The following is a 20,662-nucleotide window of genomic DNA, read 5'->3' as shown; positions in this document are numbered from 1 at the left end:
GCACAAACTCCCTCACACTCTCTATCCCTCACAGCAAGAGCGACAGCTGACACACACACTCTCAAGCTCTCAAGTTTCTGTCTGACAGAGACACACCCACCCACCCACACACACACATACACACACTTATTCACCCCCGCAATAGGCATACGCACACTTCCTTCACAGAGAAGATGACTGTACAGATAAACTCACAGAAACCACTGTTTTCTTTTTAAAATAAACCTTAAAATATAAAATAGCAATATATAGTATATTACTGTGAAAAAGATTTGCCCTTTACATTATTTATTTTATTTTCCCATATTTTTCATACTGAAATGTTTTAGACCATCCAACTAATTTTAAGATGAAGACAAAGCGAATAAACACACAATGCAGCTTATAAATTATTGTTTTTTGAGGACAAAGATTTATTTAAAACCTATATCTCATCTATATGAAAAATGTATTACGTCTTAACTCTTCTATCAAATCTAGTTGACAACTGGGTTTACTTACCAAAAAGCCTTTTTTGTGTGTATTGAAGTATTAAAAACAAGTGAGTAAGCATTTATAAGTACTTTTTATGTACCTGTCAGAGATATACTAACCAAAATAATACTAAAGCATTTTATTGTCTATATTTTTTTGTTTGTTTTGTTTGGCCCTAATGTGTATGTAACCTGATTAAAAACTAAAAATTGGCACTAACAGATCTATTAAACTAGCGGTTTACAGGAAGTAGTAGATGCTGTGTCGAAACCACTAGTATAGTGTAAATCATGTAGTGTAGATCATTTTTAAAATCCTGCAAAAAAAGAGATATCAATTATATCAAATTATTTAAAAGATTAACCATAATTAACTGCCAAAGGAGGCACAATCAGTTATTAAGTTACAGGGAGAGAATTACTTTTTTCACATGTACTAAAGGTTTTAAACTCCTCTAGCTCATGTCTGGTATTAGGCATCGTGCCAAACAGTTCATGGTTATCTGCTCCAGTCTTATTCTATGGCAATACATCTCTACAGGACTTGATAAGCTGTGTGTGTCTATTGCACATATCTGTTAGCAACAGAGGCAGCGTATGGTAGATTAATGTGTGTATTTAGAGGGGTTTCCACAAACATTTGGCCTTTAGTGTAGGTTTTGAACAGATTTTTTATCTTCAGTAAAATTAATGATAATAAAAAAAAATTAAAAGTGACATTTAAATGTGACAAAAATGCAAAAAAAAAAAAAACTGAATCTGGGAAGGGGAAATAGTTTTTCATTGCCCTGTAAAAAGTCTGCTTAGCTCCATACTGCCTTCTAGCATTCCTTTTATGGCATACTATGAATTAATGGAGTGTCTCAGCACTAATAAAAACAAGCACAACTTTTATTGTTACATGCCTTTTATCTAAAGATGTTAAAGTAAAGAAAACACCAAGCTGGAGGAGAGAAGGAGGAAGAGTAATGAATTCCCAGGACGGACATGTATTACTAGCTGCGGGCAACTTTTAGGAGAGATTCCTCAAGCTGGATGGTTATCCCAGTTCAGGTAATATCTGTGCTCTTTCAGGCAGCCCCTGTATGACTAAAAATGGAAATATTTTCTTTCTATATCTCAAGGTTTCAACAAGGCATCCCCTGAAAAACCAAGTGCTACAAAGTAACAAATAATAACACCTCTCCTCTGTGCTATCAAAGGGTGATACCTAATTCCTGTACTCATTATAATGTTTAATCTAAAGCAGCTACTGTACCGATTCCCTCTGATCTGCTGAAAAGGCGAGAAGAAGGTTGAGAACAGGCCACTAAATTCTTTATTCAATTACCATTCATGTAAACACAGTGTAGTAACAGTATAGATTTAAAATGGAAGTGCAACTCACAGTCTTGCTCCAGACCAGTCCAGTGGTGTGGTGCTGTTTGATGTAGGTCTGCAGTTCAGTCCAGATATTCAGGTATGAGCGCACCCACTCGACATGGCAGGGGTCACTGTAGTCAAAGTGACACAAAGAAGAAAAGCTATTGAAAATGATGATTTTACAGGCAAATGATCAAGCATATCGTCGCTCTACAATAAAAAAAACAAAATAGCCAAAACAGCAACTTTACAAGAGAGACATAAAACATTTCTTTACTTTCAATGGGAGTCAGTGTAAAAACAGTTTATTTCAGGTAATTTTGGAGAAATTTCTATTGGTCCATTCATCAAGAAATTTTGACACAGAATAAAGTTTGTTCTAAAATCTGCACAAATGTAGATAAATGTAAAAAACGTTGGACAGCTACGTTTTACTATTTATTGTCTACAGTTTTAAAGTTTAATGTATGTTAATCTTACTCTATTCATTGCTGGAGTATTTCTATTAGTCTATTTATTATGAATTGTTCAGATAGTGTAGCTGCCTTAAAACTGAGAATATTGTTTTTTACATGAAAAATGCCATCATAGTCATCAAAAGAGTAGTATGTAAATTCATACTGCTTGGAAATGCCATCACCTGTATAAGTTATCATAATATAACACCTACAATTCCCCCTATAACTGTGAAATAACTGTATGCACTCGTTCACTTTACCAGCCTTAAAGAATTTTTTTATACCTGTATATTGGAACTACTGTTATACAGGTTCTGTTTATACTGGTACTGTCATTCCCTCTTTAATCCTCCCATCACTGTTGTCTTGTATATCTTGTTTCACATATGACTATATCTGTGTGTTTGTCGTATTGTATATTTAATGTCTCCCATTCTTAAATATTTATAATCTTATTTTCTGTAATTGCTGAGGCTGAACACTGGCCAGCGTGCTCATGGTAAAACGGCATAAGTTATCTGAGCTGGAACCACAGTGTCATATGTATACCAGAAATATGCCATAGAAGGTATTACTACCCACAGTGGACAGCACAGTAACCAGCAGCATCTGTCTAGAATTGTCCATGCAAACAGACAAGCAAATCTGGCAGGAATCACACACATAACCCACAGGTGAGTGCATTGTTGTTAATTTGTGCATAGAAAATATTACTTCCTATCCCATGACATGTGGCATGTCAGTGTAAAAGACAGCACACCAGAATTGCAATATATCTGACTAATATGATTGATTTTCAAACAACTGTGCATCTCTCAAATTTTTTAAAGCATTTTACAGGTACTATTTAATCTATGGCTGGCCATAACATTAAAACCACCTAGCCAATGGACTACCCAAAACCTCAGCTAAGACATTAGCAGCAGATCCTTTAAGTCGACCCTCCATGAGCATCACTGAGCTTTGGACAGCACTTTGGTTCACTGGTTATCCTTATTTGGAGCTCTTTTGGTAGATCATTATCACTCCAACAAGACCTGACGTTTAGGAGATATAGTGGCTTAGATTCTTATGTTTGCCAATTTTTCCTGCTTTTAACACATCAACTTCAAGAACTGACTGTTCACTTGCTGCCTAATATGTATATCTTACTCATTGACAGGTATCACTGTAACCAGATAATCAATGTTCTTCATTTCAATTCACTTTTTTAATGTTAGTAGTTTTAATGTTATGGCTGATCATCATGTGAGCCAGTGTTTGTAGATAGACTCACTCTAGAATATATTTGTTCTAATATTCAGTTATGCAACATGTTATGATATTAATCATAAGATGGCACAACACCACTTCTTTAGTATGAGCCAACAATTTTCTCAGAAATATACAGCTTTATGGTAAGCTATTTTTATTTAAGGCATTTCCCTTAAGATAAGCATCTAACTAGCATCTACTAGTCAAACACCTCTACCCACAGGAAGGAACTCACAACTAAAAACATGACATCACACAGAGTAAGTGTGTGCTATTTCCGGTTGAACTGATAAACCGACAGATAATCCATCTCTATAATGACCAAAACAAATACTGCTGTCATGGATCCTTGACGCTGAAATCTATCACGTCAGATTATTCAAATAAACAGTTTAATTAGAGATGTTTTAGATACACAAAGAAGCTATGCTTTCACAAGCACTCACAGTGTGGTGTAAAACTGTGAAGCCATGCTTTATTTGATGTTTGTACAGATGTTTTAGTAGGTCATTATTTTAAACACTTGTACAGCTCTTGTTAATGGTATGTTGAATTTTATACACAGTTTGCTTGCGTGTTTTATTGCTTTTATAGTAATCAGTCATCTTTCCAAGCTAATATAATGATAATATTGTGAACTGGTTTTGTTTTTACCATTGAGACATGCCTAACCTTAACCTAGTTTTAAGGGTCAAAAATGATTCACCACCATATTTTAACAGCAGTCACATCCCCCTCTAAAGGATATTTTGTCAGCTTGAAATTTAATGGACTTTCCCAAAGCAGAAGAACTTAAGAGAAAGTGAAACATTACCTTTATCTTGTGATAGCAGAATATTGCCTCTATTTTATCTACTGTCTTGAAAAAACAGCTGGAATCCACTTAGGAGAAGAAAGAAAGAACGAAAGAACGAAAGAACGAAAGAAAGAACGAAAGAAAGAAAGAAAGAACGAAAGAACGAAAGAAAGAAAGAAAGAAAGAACGAAAGAACGAAAGAAAGAAAGAAAGAAAGAAAGAAAGAACGAAAGAAAGAAAGAAAGAACGAAAGAAAGAAAGATAGAAAGATAGAAAGATAGATAGATAGATAGATAGATAGATAGATAGATAGATAGATAGATAGATAGATACTTTATTGATCCCCGGGGGGAAATTCTTCCAGAACTGCACAAAGTTACAAAACCCAAGCCATAGCCATATGTGTGTCTGTAAAATCCACCTACATCGTTCATCTTTAATGACAGCTTGTCCAGAAATGCATGTAAAAGCATTTCTTCTAGTAGTGGCTCAAAGCATGAATCTGGCCTCCTGACTGTAGGGGAAGCCCAGGAGCAAGAAATGCCAATTCTTGAATGGTGCTTCTTTAAAGAATACTTCTCTACTTCAGGATGTCTTCAGGATGTCTCCAGTCTCTTAGCACATTTACAAATGCACATTAAAAGGTCAAAAACAAGTGTGTAGGTGGGGCTTGGTGAGAAGCAAGCAGCAAATTATAGGCTTTTTCTAGGTGACAAAACAAAAAAAATCCTGTCTATTTAATCATTAAATGAGCCAGATGCAACAGAACTGAATCACCAAGCCATCGGATTAGGTTTGAAACAGCAAAAGTGTAATTTATCTCTATACAAAGTTTTTTTTTGTTGGACAAACCACTTCTTAACCCAAATACTACGCAAATAATAAGTGTAGCATACAGCTCTAGAAAAAATTAAAAGACCACTTAAGTTTCTGAATCAGTTTCTCTATTTAAGTAAAATTAACATTGTTGTTTTATTCTAACAAACTACAGACACCATTTCTCAGATTATTCCACAGATTATTATTCCAAATAAAAATATTGCAATTTAGAGCATTTATTTGCAGAAAATGATAAATGGCTGAAATAACAAAACTGATGCAGAGCTTTCAGACCTCAAATAATGTAAAGAAAATAATTCATACTCATAAAGTTTTAAAAGTTCAGAAATCAATATTTGGTGGATTAACCCTGGTTTTCAATCACAGTTTTTATACATCTTGGCCTGCTCTCCTCCACCAGTTTTACACACTGCTTTTGGATAACTTTATGGCACTCCTGGTGCAAAAGTTCATGCAATGTAGCTTGATTTGATGGCTTGTGATCATCCATCTTCCACCTGATTATATTCCAAAGGTTTTCGTATTGGTAAAATCAAAGAAACTGATTATTTGTAAGTGGGCTCTTGTTTTTTTCCAGAGCTGTATTTAAAAAACAGACAACACAAGGGTTAAATGAGTATACTGTCTAAGGTAGAGTCTTATCATCGAGATGTATCTTTATTGGCAATACTTACGTGTCTTTGTAGTCTTTCAGGACTCTGTTGGTGTAGAACATAGCAGCATCATTCATCTCCTTTACATAGGGCCCCGGCTTCTGACTCTAGAAACAAAGGGGGGTGGTTGTGGTGAAATATTTATTATATGATTCAACTGTTGGACTAAACTCATATATGATATACTGAACTCTGAAAATATGTCTAGAGGCTATTACAGTTCACAAACCGAAGATAAACACATCAATGCTGAAACAAACGATAAAGCCTATGCATCTCAGACATGCCTGCAGACAAATGTAAACTAAAATTATGAGCGTTTAAGTGGATCTACGTAGATAATATACAAATCCTACTCAAAATAAGGGCTTATGGGAAAGGGGTGTCACTACAGATGAAAGTGACAGGGTCCAGATCATACACTACTGTAGGATTAGGTGAAGTAATGCCCACAAATAATATGCTTAATAGTATGCTCAGTGTAAACATTGACTAAACTTCCTTTACACTGATAGCACAGCCATTGTTAAGTGTCTTTGGAGAGAGTGTTTCCTTTTGTCATCTAGAAATTTATGTCCTAATAAGGAAGTAAAAGTTCATCTGAGCATTTCAATTGTTTAATTTCCATTAATCAACATCAGGTGGTTAAAAGATTACTCTCTGAACATTTAATAGGTCTAAAACTGAGGCCAACAATCATTATCATTATTCCACCAAATAAACCAATAAAGAACCTGTGGAATTTCAAAAATAGAGTTTACCCCACACATTAAAACAAAAATCTAACATATCCCGAGAAAACTCAATGTTGATTAAAAAATGTCTGGGTTCATACTGTGACTGATACAATAACATCACAAAAGTATGCACTGTATACACGGATCAGCCATTATATTAAAACCACATGTCTTAAACAGTGTAGGTTCCTCTCATGCCATGTATACAGAAATATTTTGTGCTCTTTTGGTAGGTACTGAACACTTAATTCTGGGAACAACCCACAAAACCTGCCTGTTGTTTTGAAGATGTTCTGACATGTTGTCTAGTCATCCCAGTTTGGAACTCTAGATTATTATGCTTGACCATTTTTTCTGCTTCCAGCACACCAACCTCAAAAGACGGACTGTTCACTTGCTGCCTAACATATCCACTCCTTTACTGGTGCCATAGTAACAAAACAATCAACATTAATTTAGTTTGATCTATTTCTATATTATGGCTGATCGATGTATGTTTGATATGTATGTCAGATTTTAGGGGATAAATGGTATAGCTATTAAATTTGGAATACTATCATAATTCAGTTATATATGTCATTATCCAAATGACAACCCAGTCAAACATAATAATCCTTATGTTCTTTTGCATGTTTAATTAGAGTAATTTCTGATCTATCATACCAGGCACTAAGTTATTAGCTATTACTTTATGAAGCTTAAAAACTGGATCGGACATGTTTTATCTAAACTTAGTGAGCATATTTATGATAAAAAAAATGTTTTTTAGGGAATAAATGTTCTTGTGACTTCTTTACAGAATACGCACTATATGGACTCCTGATCATTCATTGTTTCTTTCAAAACTGGGAATTAAAAAGACTAGTTGCTTTTGTTGGAGTAACTGTCTCTACTGTCCAGAGAGGGGAGGATTTTATGCATTCAGCAACAAGAGTCTTGGATGGAGAAAAATAGTTTAAAAGAAGACAGTTTCCCTGTTTCCCAGCTTAATTACTGGGGTATTATACACATCAGTACTATGTTTAACCTCACTAGATTATACCAGATATTTCTGTTTATCTACTTCAGAGAGTCTATAGGCAGTATTTCTCTAAAGGGACTAGACAAACTGTGTGAGTGCATTTGCACCATTATGTCAGCAATTAGTGCAACTAAAGCTAGCTGAATGCATTCATTAGAAGGTGTGGCCACAAACATTTGGAAGTATAGGACTGGTTTTCCAGACAGGGATTAACTCTAGTCCTGGACTACTCAGCAGTTCTAGTAGAGAGTATTAATTAAAATGAAAATGTAATCTACAACTAGGCTTAACACCCGTCCAGGAAATCAAACCATTGCGTATGATCTAGTCTGAAAACTGCACAGCTAGTGCTCTGATAGATAATCTTTATTTGTACAGCACTGTAAAATATTTTGAGGAAGTGTGTATAATAATTGCACACTGCAGCACTATGACAAAACTCACCACTGCAACCCATCCCAGTGCGGGAATGCTCTCACTGACGGCGGACAGATGGTTAAACAGCTGGCTGCCTCGGTTCTTCTCTCGGAAGTTCTGGATCTCCTCAATCTTTTCTGAGATGGGCCTGAGGAGATCTGCCAGCTCTGCCTGAGGAGAGGCCACACACACACAAACACACACAACATTTCTGTAGTTAGTTTTGGTCAAAATTCTTTCTATAGTAGTAACTGTCAGAGCTAGCCTCATTAGATCATATCCTACAACAGGGGGCCCCATTTCAGGTCCTGGGGGTCCTACACTGTGCACATTTTTGTGCTTTCTCTTGTCTAACACTACTGCTTCAACTGATTCAAGTACTGTCGGTGTCCCAGTTGCATACTACACGCTAACATTATAAGATATACTACACTACTAGTGCACCTCAAAAAATTAGGATATCATTAAAAAGTTACTGTTTTTAGTATTTCAGCTCAAAATGTGAAACTATAGATGTTTTACACACAGAGTGAGCTATTGGTTTTTTATTGTTGATGATTTATGGCTTACAGACAATAAAACCCAAAAAATTCAGAAAATTAGAATATTATATAAGACCAATTGGTACTTTTGCCAGTGTGGGCAGTGTGCCAAGTCCTGCTGAAAAATGAAACACCAGCAGATGACATGTCTCTCCAAACCATCACTGATTGTGGAAACTTCACACTAGACCTCAAGCAGTTCGGACTGTGTGTCTCTCCACTCTTCCTCCAGACTCTGAACCCTTGATTTATAAATGAAATGTATTTTCTGATTTACTGATGATCAGTGATGGTTTGGAGAGACATGTCATCTGCTGGTGTTGATCCACTGTGTTTTATTATCAAGTCCAAAGTCAGTGCAGCTTTTTCCCGAAAAATCTTACAGCACTTCATGCTTCTCTCTGCAGACAAATTTTGTGGAGATGCGGATTTCATTTTCCAGCAGGACTTAGCACACACACATTTTGAACTGAATTACTGAAATAAAGTAACTTTTTTTTGAGATGCACTAGTATATACTAATTTTAATGTTGGTTTGGCAAGTTAGTGCAAATTATTATTGCTAAACTTGTTATCCGACATTTTTTCTAACAATTGTACCAGTTGTGATTTGCTCCTCCCTTTATTTTTTGCAAAAACAAGGATAAAGTGTGCTTTTAAGTGACAGAAAAAGACACAAAGTGTCCAACTCGGTGCTCTTCTTTTGGAGAAAAGCTAAGTAAGTGCCAGCCTCCTTTAATATATTATACATTTTTAAGTATACTCAACTTTGGCACTTTTTTCTTTTTTCCATACTTTACACTCAAAAACTAGGTACCATTAGTAATTAGTAGAAAACTGAGATTTACTTGCAGGTTTGAGGTGTCTCAGGGCATCGCTATCCTACAATATGCAACACCAGGCTATGATTGCAAAACATCAGCTTGCTAAACAACATTATGGTGATTTATGACCCAACAGTGGAATAAACATACAATGATGAAAAGCAGCAATTAGACCGTGAATGAGCATCCAATATAGAAAGCTTGTTTTTCCAGTCAAACGTCCAGAGAGCTCCACCTCTCTCCTCGCCAGCATTCCAGCTGCAGACAGGGGGATCCCGCTGGCCTTGTAAGGCACTGCACAGGCCCAGTGTTTAGAGTTTACTCCAACATAACAGGGAGAAAGGGAACACACTGCTCTGATCGCTGCTTGTGTTTAACATGTTGACCGGTCTGCTGCTGCTGCTGAACTCAACATTCACATATTCACTGAATTTCTGGATGACTTGGTGGGAAAATAAATGTGTGTATCTGCTCTTATTTTTATCCAGGTTAAAAATACTGCACTTTCTTTTAGTCACATTACTCAAGCCAGGCAAAACTGGACGAATATAGAAACAAGAAGATTGTTTTTTTTTTGTTAGTTTTTTTGCTTGAAAATATGTGACTGGTAGTAAGTTGTTCAGGAACGAACACCAAAGCAGAGACTGAGGTTTTTGGGTGTACGTAAAATGTAGCTTCTTGTGAGAAAGAAATTACAACACCCCCAGAATTATTACTACTTAAAAGTGTAAAACTAGAATCAAGTGAAGCACATCGGCTGCAGATGTTCAGAACAGTATTATTAGAAAAGAAATTGGAGGAGCTTCTCTGAGGCTACAAGATTTTGTTAAAAAAGGGGAAGATTTCTCTTTCTTCCCATGCAGACACATAAACTATGATCTATATCATTTACTACTTATGAAATGAGACGTAAGAAGTTATTTAAGATTCAGCCAAAAACGTAACTTTATTTTAGGTTGTATTAGTTCAGTCTTATTATTGTTATCTCTTAATATTGTTAAAATAGGGCTACAAGACTTAGTTTAGTGTTAATGTGACTAGTTTAGCTGTGTGTGTGTGTGTGTGCAGTATTTCTAAAAGGGGAGGTTGGGTAAAGGATAGAAAAAGAGAAAGAGAGGAGGGAAAGGAATCTCTTTCTAACAACATACACATGATTTTCATTTCTGTGGATAAAGGCAGTCCTTTCATGCACTGTGTGAACGTCATGGTTGCTATTAAGACAGAGTACCAAGGTTAAAAATAAACTTAAGCAGAAAATGGCTTAGAATCAAGATTATTGTATGATATAACATGTTTAACTCGCAAAAAGAGTAGTTTTAATGCTTTTAATGATCAAAATGATGTAACCTCACCATTAAACACTAAGTAAACTTTATATGGGGTATGGGTTTGAGACTATGACTGTGTTCTAAACCGCATAATAATATTCTAACAAGATTATACAATAGTACATCATTAGTAGCACATTCATCATAACATGCTGAGAGTAGTAGAGTGTAGCTCTGAACACAGTCTGTGGCTTTCTGGTACAAAGCATTCTCAATGATAAAACCACAGGGTCTAATATTGAGTCGTTATTCGTTCATTCTCGTTTCACTGGATTACAACCATTGTTACAGCACAGATATCATTAGGTAAAATTCTATTACCGGTACTCAGAGAATACCACTATTTTGGGGTATTTTTTTTGCATATAGTTTTAGTTTACTGTGTATAACTTGGTTTAGAACTGTGACAGTGTTTCAATCATAAAAGTGATTAGATAAAATATTAGATAATTTAATAATAAATTTAAATGAAATAAATGAGCCCTTAGGCTAAAGCTAATGATTAAGCTCATTATTAGAAACGTATCAACCACAAACATAGACTCTATATCTCCTCCAATAGGGCCTCTATTTAAAAAATAGCTTCTATGATGTTTCAGCTTTAACACTTTATACAATTTATAGACTAATTTATTACTTAACTTCTCTCCCATGCATATTATACATATTTCTTCATATTAAATATTCATTACACTGATTAATTCCAGATAAAGGTAAGGTTTAAAAAGCACACAAAGAAACACTTTTCTACAAAACACATTTTTTTTTTTACAAATTTACCTGGCAACAGCTGCTACAAATAAGGGTAACTGGGCAGAACAAGGATTGGTCAACTCCCGACCATCATTTCCAAACAGTTTAGGATGCCCTCATTGACATGTACGTAATATTGCTCCTTGGAGTATCCCTGAGGCCAAATTAAGAGCTATATATTATTAGCTGAAGTGAAGATTGTTAGATGACCTCTTGGAGCAGTGAGGCATTGGGTCAACATAAATGTAGCCCTAGACTGAGTCATCAGCCCGTACCTGCCCCTGCATCAGCTTGGACTTCCCCTCTCATATCTCTATCAGCTCAGGGCAGAGGGACAGAAATAGCCTGCCTATCTCCGGGCCATGAATGAAGCAAGTTTGTCCCTGAAGCGAAATTACTCCTTCTCTTTTTCTTTCATCAGACCTGGACTGACCAAGAAAAATTATCTGACTAGGATTTTCAAGAGGGAAAAGTGGGGATTAATCTACACAAGTGTGGTTAGGTACATGCCTAATCTAATCTGACCCAAGTTATAACTTAAAAAAAAAAATCCCAACCAAGCCCTTAACCTCGATAATTACTGAGAATAGTCCTCCAACGATGTCTTGTGAGAGGCGCCTTATGTGCAGCTTCCTGTGACCACTGATGAAGGATTAGAGGATGACCAACACAAACTGTACAGCACCAGATTCAGAGCTTCTGTCTCTGACTTTACTTTATCTACAGGGTGAAGCAGCAAGGAATGAGTGTATGATTAAGTGAACAGTGAGTGGTTAAACATAGTGTTTAAAAACTCCAGCAGCACTGCTGTGTCTGATCCACTCATACCAGCACAGCAAAACTCAGTCATAATATTATGCTTGATCTGTGACTAACAGTTAATAATTCAGCATATTGTGTTTGTATGTGTGGTTAGTGTTCAGATTTTAACATGTGTTATCTCAAATATTTGATAGAGGTTAGATATGTGAACTCAAGTCCCGACGCCCCTTTGCCACACATGCCCAAGGAACTGCTCCACACAACACCAGCTGATCTCTCCAAGGCTTTCTGGGTAAAGGCAAGATGGAAGGACCAGTGTAAGGCAGCAGGGCCATCTACACTTCATCAATACATCAGAAATCCAACAGATGTTCCTGTCCAGCACCTTACCCATAGGGAGTGGACAACCCCTAATCACCTGGGAACAGGGGTGCAGAAGTGGGGATGAAGGCAATGCAGAAGTGGGGTCGCACAGATAGAGTCCACTGTGAATGTGGGGACCCTTCACAAACAGTGGAACATGTGATCACTAGCTGCCCCAAATTCTGGCCAACGAATGGCACTCATGGTTTAATGGACCTGGATGATGAAACACTGGACTGGATTGCAGCAACAGAAGTGGGGGTCTAAGGACATGAGAGAAAGAGAGAGAGAGAGAGAGAGAGAGAGAGAGACAGAGAAAGAGAGAGAGAGAGAAAGAGATGGGACCGATCCAGTCCAATATCTTATATATCAAATACCAGGGGAACACAGTTGATTCGCATACCAATCCAGATTCCAGTCCATAGCTTGCCCTGGACCATAAACCAACTGTAATGCTAACACATTACAGACACATCAACAATACAAATTCCAATTCCAAAGTGTGACATAAACCCACCACAGCCTCAGCCTCAGTGAGCCTGGCTGCTTCTTTGACTAAAATGTTGTTTGTTTGGAGATATTTCAGTGTGGAAATGTTGAAATGCAACAGTTTACTTGTAATGAAAGTAAAGGCAGCATGGGGCTAGAAGTGTACTGTGTTTAGCCAGTTTAATAAAGTATCTGCTGTGTTTTTACACAAGCTACAACAATTCCAGCCGGTAACTGAGTAAACTAGTGAACTTAATTGTTTGTTTGAATAACATGTTGCTTGTTTGGAGATATTTTAGTCTAATAAAAAAGAAATTCAATACAGTAAAGCCTGCCAACTGTGGAGTGGATGTTTGTATCACATAATTAACCTGTTTAATTAATCAGCATATGCTGAGACTTTACCTGTGAGAACCACTTATTTCTGCTGTGTATAAAACTTAAGCAGATGACCCAAAGACTAAAGATATTACAGAGAAGTGGCTCACTATATATTTTACTCAATGTTCCTTGATTATTGACTTTAGTAGAAAATGGTGAATTTCACAGCCTACTGGAGTGTAAACTGCTTTGAAATGCATTTAACTTAAATTAATATATATAATATAAATATTAATACACATTTTATTTTTGCTCTCCTAGATGTGCTTGTATGGTCTCTTTTAGAATCACCTCATGATGTGACCTGTGACCTTAAGCACAACACAGACAATAATAGTGATAATATAAAAAAAAATATATGATAAAATGTAAAGTATTTTTTTTTAAAAGAGTGGAAAGTATCTTGAATTTGAATCGGTATCAGCCATTGTATATCAGAATTATACTGGAACTAAAAAATGCGGATTGACCTATCACTAATAGAATAAAATGTGAATATTTAAACAGAAAATCTAAAATCATTATTATTTTGTCCCAAACAATAAAAATCTAATATTTATTTGTTTTCTTTATGAGGACATTCAGTGGTTAAGGGGATAAGGTACAACCATGTGTTCTAAGATCACTCCAAAACTGTGGACCTTCCTATTCTACAGCCAATGACTCAAATTAACCCAACCTTAATGCACCCCTAAACCTGAACCCCTTGACCGGGAGTTCTGCTTGAGATCATCTCAGCTCCACTAGGAAGTCTGTGAGGGAATTACAAAGAGTAGCAGCTGTGCTCTCTAGTCTGCAGGACACACAAACACTGCTCACCGTCCACCGACTGGCCTGTCACTTGACCAAGGCCGCAGAAACACAGCAGCTCAAATATAGAACATGACCATAAAAAGCCACAGAATGCAACCTCAGCCCCACACACAAACACAGAAAGAGACAGAGTGAGAGAGAAGCCAGAGGTTTACAGCTCTCCAGCACACTGACAGTCTTACTCACACACTGCTATATGCATTGATGCACAACACCATTATATACAGAGTTCAGAAAGCGCTGGGATGAATGTGTCTGTGTACATCTGAGCAGGGTGTAGAAAGGGTATATAATTCAATACGATCTGCCTGCATACTCCAGGGAGGGCAGTGTGTACTACTCTGGAGATTCCCTGCTCTTTTTTGGGCACATCTAATTCAGTTGGAGAATTTTTCCATTCACGTTTTGTGGGAATCCACTGGAAGAGTTAACCCCTGCTTTCGGATCCAATACTGTGGTCCTGTCTGTCTTATTTTATAGCACTTCCATAAAAATAATGCACATAAAAGAACATATTATGAAGCCACCAGGATTTTGCAGCCAGTTTTAGCTGCTATTGTTCTGAACCAAAATACTTAATTTTGTAATATACAATTAGTCAAAATTCTCTTCAGAATTTCTGTATTTTTGGTATTTTTCTGAATTTAAAGGTTTTTTTGGACACTCATGAAAAGCTTTTTGAACATATTTACATATTTGGACAGTTAATCTTCATTTGAACAGTGTTAAGAGATGGAGCTAATAAACAGCTCTGGAAAAAATAAAAGACCACTTAAAAATGATGAGTTTCTTTGATTTTACCAAATTGAAAACCTCTGGAATATAATCGAGAGGAAGATGGATGATCACAAGCCATCAAACCAAGCTGAACTGCTTGAATTTTTGCACCAGAAGTGGCATGAAGTTATTCAAAAGCAGTGTGTAAGACTGGTGGAGGAGAACATGCCAAACATGTTTAAAAACCTGGGTTATTCCACCAAATATGTTTTTTTGAAACTTCAACTTAAAACTTTGTGAATATGATTTTTTTTTCTTTGTGAATTGTTTTTTTTGCGTTATTTGAGGTCTGAAAGCTCTGCATCTTTTTTGTTATTTCAGACATTTCCCATTTTCTGCAAATAAATGCTCTAAATGACAATATTTTGATTTGGAATTTGGGAGAAATGTTGTCTGTAGTTTATAGAATAAAACAAGAATGTTAATTTTACTGATTCAGAAACTGATTCAGAAACTGAAGTGGTCTCAATGTTTTCCAGAGCTGTAACTCAGCATATGAAACTGAAGAATATAAATCTAGAAGTATTTTGTGTAATTAATACAATATTCTTATGTGAAAAAAAGTTCTAAGTCTAACAAAATATTCTTGTGTGAAAAGAAGGTACAGACAAGAGACTCCCACATTCAATGCAGGAGCCCCCCCCCACACACACACATCCTACAGCAACTATAATGGGACATGGCAAAAGAGGCAGCATCTACAACCAAAGAGATACCAAGCATGGAGGAAACCTTTGCTAGCAAATAAAAATCAGGGCAAATGTTATTATTTGTGTATCATCCTCCAAATAAGACCTCCATTTAAACAACAGCTCCAGCTTCAACACTTCTCAATGTTCTGTTTGTTTATTAGACGACTTAATTCCTACTTCTTCCCTCATCCAATGGCCTCCACACACGAAGTTAATCACTTCCTGTTTGGGCAACAGACAACACAAACCAAAGTCCGATGGAATGACATCAGGCTGGCCCCCCAGACTTCCCCCGGGGCCGCTGTGTGAAGCGTTGGGAATGTGTTGTATTGGCGTTCTTTTGAACAGTGGTGGTAATCCCTATGTGCACAGAGAGCCCAACGTCGCATGGCTGACCACATAACCTCAGAACCGTATGGAGGAGAGGAAGAGCACTGTATAGCAGTATAAACCAGGGCAAACCCGCTGAACCTTTCCAGCCTATGAACACCTTAGCCTTCAGTGGTGTCCTTTTGGAAGGTTTTCGAGTCTGCCCACATCAGTACCTTCATCAGGAATGTATAGGCTTGAGGAATGTGTGTAATGTATAGGGGCAGGGCTGACACCTTGTTAAATGAAAGACTTGAACCGTATGAACAACATTTGCCACCAACTGATTTTCAGCAATGATTAGGGTGAACAGATGGTCAGATTGGGTCCTTTAAAAACTGAGTTTTTAACATTTAAAGGGCCCATAATATGAAAAATCATTAAATTATGTTCATTCGTTTGGGAAAATTAGAAACTAATAGCTTCTTATCTAAGGAGTAAAAGTTTATTTAATCAGTAAAAGTACAAAAAGTTCTGTTTTTATATCACTTTGTTCATTAAAACCTCCCCAAAGCTCTCTTTATGGGAGTTTTGTATTATTTATAGTTATCAACACCTGGATTGGAAAAAGAGCTTTAATGCTTTAGTGCTGGAAAAATTTAAGGAAAAATGTTGTTAAGATGACATCGCGTTTCAAACAAATAATAATGTAAAAATGTATCATAAGATAAAATGTATGTATAATGAATAAAATGCAACAAATTATGACACTTTAAATGTAACATAAAAAAGACATAAGTTATTGAAGTAACAATTGTTGAGAAATATGGGCCATGTGTTGGTGATCTTTACCTGTGCAGGTTCCTGGTGTGTGGAGGCCATTTTGATGAATGTCCGCTGCACCTGCAGGGCATTTTGTACCATCTCCGCCTGTAAAATAAGAGCATATCCACATTAAAGCACATACTAACACACAACAGGCACAAATTAAGGTGGTAATGAGACAAAAAAAAACAACAAAAAAAAACAGGTAATGAGAATGGACACAAGTGCAGACAGCAGTTATTCCACACCCAATACAAAAAGCAGGGGTCGTATCCTAGGCAAACAGGGTTATTACATTACATTACATTACATTTGGCAGACGCTTTTGTCTAAAGCGACTTACAATAGTGAAGTACAAAAGTAATAGAAGTTAAAGGTAAAAACGACTTTATTAAAAGGTAAAAACGTCTTTATCAAAGGATAAAACTGAGACGTTGTTAAAAAAAAAAACAAAGCAAAAGTCAGAATACTAGAAATACACTAGAAATTATATGCTCAGAGCTTATGATCTTAGAACTGCTAAGAGTCTCTTGACTGGGGCTCCTTTATAAACCACAATCATAGCATTTAGGTGATCTAAAGGTTTAAACTTGTTCGTGGATAAATAACTTATTTCACATTGTTTCTGCCAAAATGTAGCTGAAGGTTTAGATGGAATATCAGATGTAATTGTTTATGATTTTTTCATTTACCAGTAAATCAATTATTGCAATTATAATAACACATTTACCATCATAAACTTCACCCTTGAACTGAATCTGTAGTGTTTGCAACTCTGAGCTTTGAGTCCAAATTTAGTTCATAGTATACATAGGTTGTAGTTTTTCTTTTGCACCACACACACAGCCACTCACACACTTCAAGGAGGGTCAGATCCAATGAAGCATAACCAATGTTTGGGAAAAGACCTCCTCTTACAGTGCAGTGGAACCCAGAGGGCATGACCATAAAAGGAGCTCTGACTGCAGGATAAAAACATTCTCCCTTCCAGCCTCCTCCAGCAGTGATGAGGGTCTGGATCAGTTAAGTGTTGCCTTTAGTGGTAAAGGAACTTTATGAAACTGTTTTCTGTAATTCTCACACTTTCTGCTTCAAAGGTTCTGAGCAACACCGTCTAATGTTTGATGTTGCTACACTGCTAATGAGCTTAGCTGAGTCCAATTTCCCAAAAGCCTCTTAGTGTTAGGATCTTCTTAACTGGTAGAGAGAGTCTTCTGTGTGATGCTTGCTCGACCCTTTCAAAATCATCATCTTTGTGCTGAGATGCTTCCTTACCATCTTCTATTGTTTCCAGAGTGTTATGAGTGGGACTACTGTCTCTGCAAATTGGGACACATTTTGTTAAATGAAGCAGGAGTCCCCTTATAAAATCACCGGGGCACAGGCTCATTCAATGAAATGAAGAGTACAAAAACAGTGTGCCCTTGTATTGTTGTAGTAACTGTTTGTACTGACCAGGGAAACATTTTCTACTAGATTTTAGAGCATTGCTATGGAGATCTGACTGCTGAGTTCAGGACGTTAAGTCCCCAACTCATCCCAAAATTATTGGATGGGGCACCATCATTCCAAAGAACACAGTTCCACTGCTCCACAGCTCAGTGTTAATAGTAATATTAATGCAATATACTTGTATAGCATCATAAAATGTAAAAACATAAAAACAATAAAGACAAATAAAAACAAAGAGGACAGACATAGAAACATTTTCCCATAACATCTGAGATAGAACAAAACAAATATGTGTATCACAGGGCTTGGTAACAGGATTTAGAGTTGGAGAACAGCTGTAAAAGTGCATGAGAGAACAGATTTTAAATTTTACTGCTGTGGAGCTTAATACATGGAATTAGACCTGGTGCCACTAGGTTAATGTATTTTTATTTTAGAGAGACTTTCACAATTTATTTATTAGAAGAACTATCTACAAACATATGTAAAAAAAATTTATGAAGAATTAATGAACAATCAGAAATTCTCCAATATTACCTGAAATAAACTAGTTTTACATGGACTTCAATTAAAAGTTAAGACGTTTTTATTTCTCTCCTGTTGCTGTTTTGCAGACACTTGTTTTTCATTGGACAATGTGACAAAATACACTTTGTATCAAACTACGTCTATGTATTCTTGCTTTAGGATTTTTTTTAACTTGTCCGTTTAGAATGCTTTAAGTTTTGTGATATTCTTAAGTTGTTTTGCTGCACAGTTTAAGATCTTTTTAATTACTGTTAGTGATGTTTGAGTCAGTCAACTGGGAGGGTCATGCCCTATTTTACCATATATCACACATTTAAGCACTAACTAAGCTAAATATTTCTAAATATTCTAATAGTAAAACTGTTTTTATTTGTAATGTTTAAATATATATATTTAAGCACATATTTATTGTATAATATATTATTTTTCCTGTCATCTCTTTAATAAATTAATTAATATATTTGGATAGTCCACTAATTGAGCAACACAGTAATTTATCAGTCTACTCATGCTTTTTTAGAAAGCTTCCACTTTATGAAGCTTTGCACCCTTAATCACCTTTAAGTTTTATCCTTTAAAAACTAAAATGCCGCCATTTACTTAAACACAATCTTTCATTATGGAATTGATGGATAAACTTAATTTACTACATTTTAATTTACTACACTAGGTACGCAAATCTAGTGTTGCTATAGGATGGTTTTACCTGTAAATGTTGATATATAATAGTGTTGAACATGCTTTAGTCTAGGTGTTACTTTTCTCTTAAGAAGCAACCCCATACACTCTAGATCTCACAGCCCATTTCAAATTATACCATTTGGCTGAAACTCGTATCCAGTGTGAGTTATATTTTTTTAATGTTACAGAGTTAGAGGTAAATGTAGTGTTAGGAATCTTGCCAAATGGACTATTATTACTACTGTGTGTTCTTTTTGAGTGTTTTGAACTGTAGTCTGCTACAGGAACATTTAATCACTGTTTGGCAACTGATTTAAGTATATTCCTCAAAAAATGGATGTGGAAAAAAACTTAAACTGCTGGACTGGTTTAAAATTCTGTCAAATTATTACTACTAAAATGAACTACTATGAAGATGATATTTTTTTCTCTCAGCTTGTGTTGACAATGCCTTGTGTGTCTTTTTGGGAACAAACTGTTATGTATGCTGTTCCCAATTTTGACTAGGACATAATATTTTTAACCTTTGTGGAATTTTTATGGTTAAATAACACTTAATCACGATCTTAGAACAATAGTAAGTTGTTTCCTTCACTTCTTCAATGATCAACCAGTGACACAGATTTAGCAGAGGCTCTAAATGTCCTCTATGTGCTCCTCAGAGCTCCTCAAAACAGACTTTTGTACGAAAAGGCAATAATTAGACTACAATTGCCATCTGTTCTGTAATATCCTTTCTGCAATTATGTGACAAATGTCGGCAATATTCCTGTGGGGTCATGATCTCTTGAGTGCGTAAAAGAAGCTGCTGGTCATGCTGTGAGAGCACAGTCACTGTCTGACAGCTGATTAATGAGGAGGATTATTTTAGAGAGTCTGTGCTCTTCAAGTTAAGAGTCCGAAGTCCATTACAAAGCCTGTTTACATGTTACAGGACAGTAACATGAGCATGACATATTGTATGTAGTATTTCTACACTGAGCGGTCTCTGATTTATTAGGGCTTTCTCTGTTGATGAGCTGCATTTGTTCTGACCTGTTGGGAGAATGACTCTCAGAATGGGTCATAAAACAGACATATGACAGGTACAGCGAAGTCATGGGAAAAGTTGGGAATTCCCAGATAAGTTTCT

At 36.2% G+C, this 20,662-nt stretch overlaps 1 protein-coding gene across 2 annotated transcripts in view; it reads right to left on the bottom strand.

Moving 5' to 3' along the window:
• The window catches only part of cap2 (cyclase associated actin cytoskeleton regulatory protein 2), a 39,347-nt gene that overhangs the window by 8,187 nt on the left and 10,498 nt on the right, over positions 1-20,662 (bottom strand). For both annotated transcript variants that reach the window (XM_007245750.3, XM_022683326.2), the window contains exons 4-7: positions 16,897-16,974; positions 8,039-8,182; positions 5,858-5,943; positions 1,861-1,966 (exon numbers count right to left, since the gene is read on the bottom strand). In XM_007245750.3, coding sequence (XP_007245812.1) covers positions 1,861-1,966; positions 5,858-5,943; positions 8,039-8,182; positions 16,897-16,974 — 414 coding nt within the window. The remainder of the gene's footprint in view (positions 1-1,860; positions 1,967-5,857; positions 5,944-8,038; positions 8,183-16,896; positions 16,975-20,662) is intronic.

This window comes from Astyanax mexicanus, chromosome 3 (genome assembly GCF_023375975.1).
Source record: "Astyanax mexicanus isolate ESR-SI-001 chromosome 3, AstMex3_surface, whole genome shotgun sequence".
NCBI classification, from domain to species: Eukaryota; Metazoa; Chordata; class Actinopteri; order Characiformes; family Acestrorhamphidae; genus Astyanax; species Astyanax mexicanus.
Note: the sequence above shows the minus strand (reverse complement) of the source record. Positions and strands in the feature narration are given on the sequence as shown.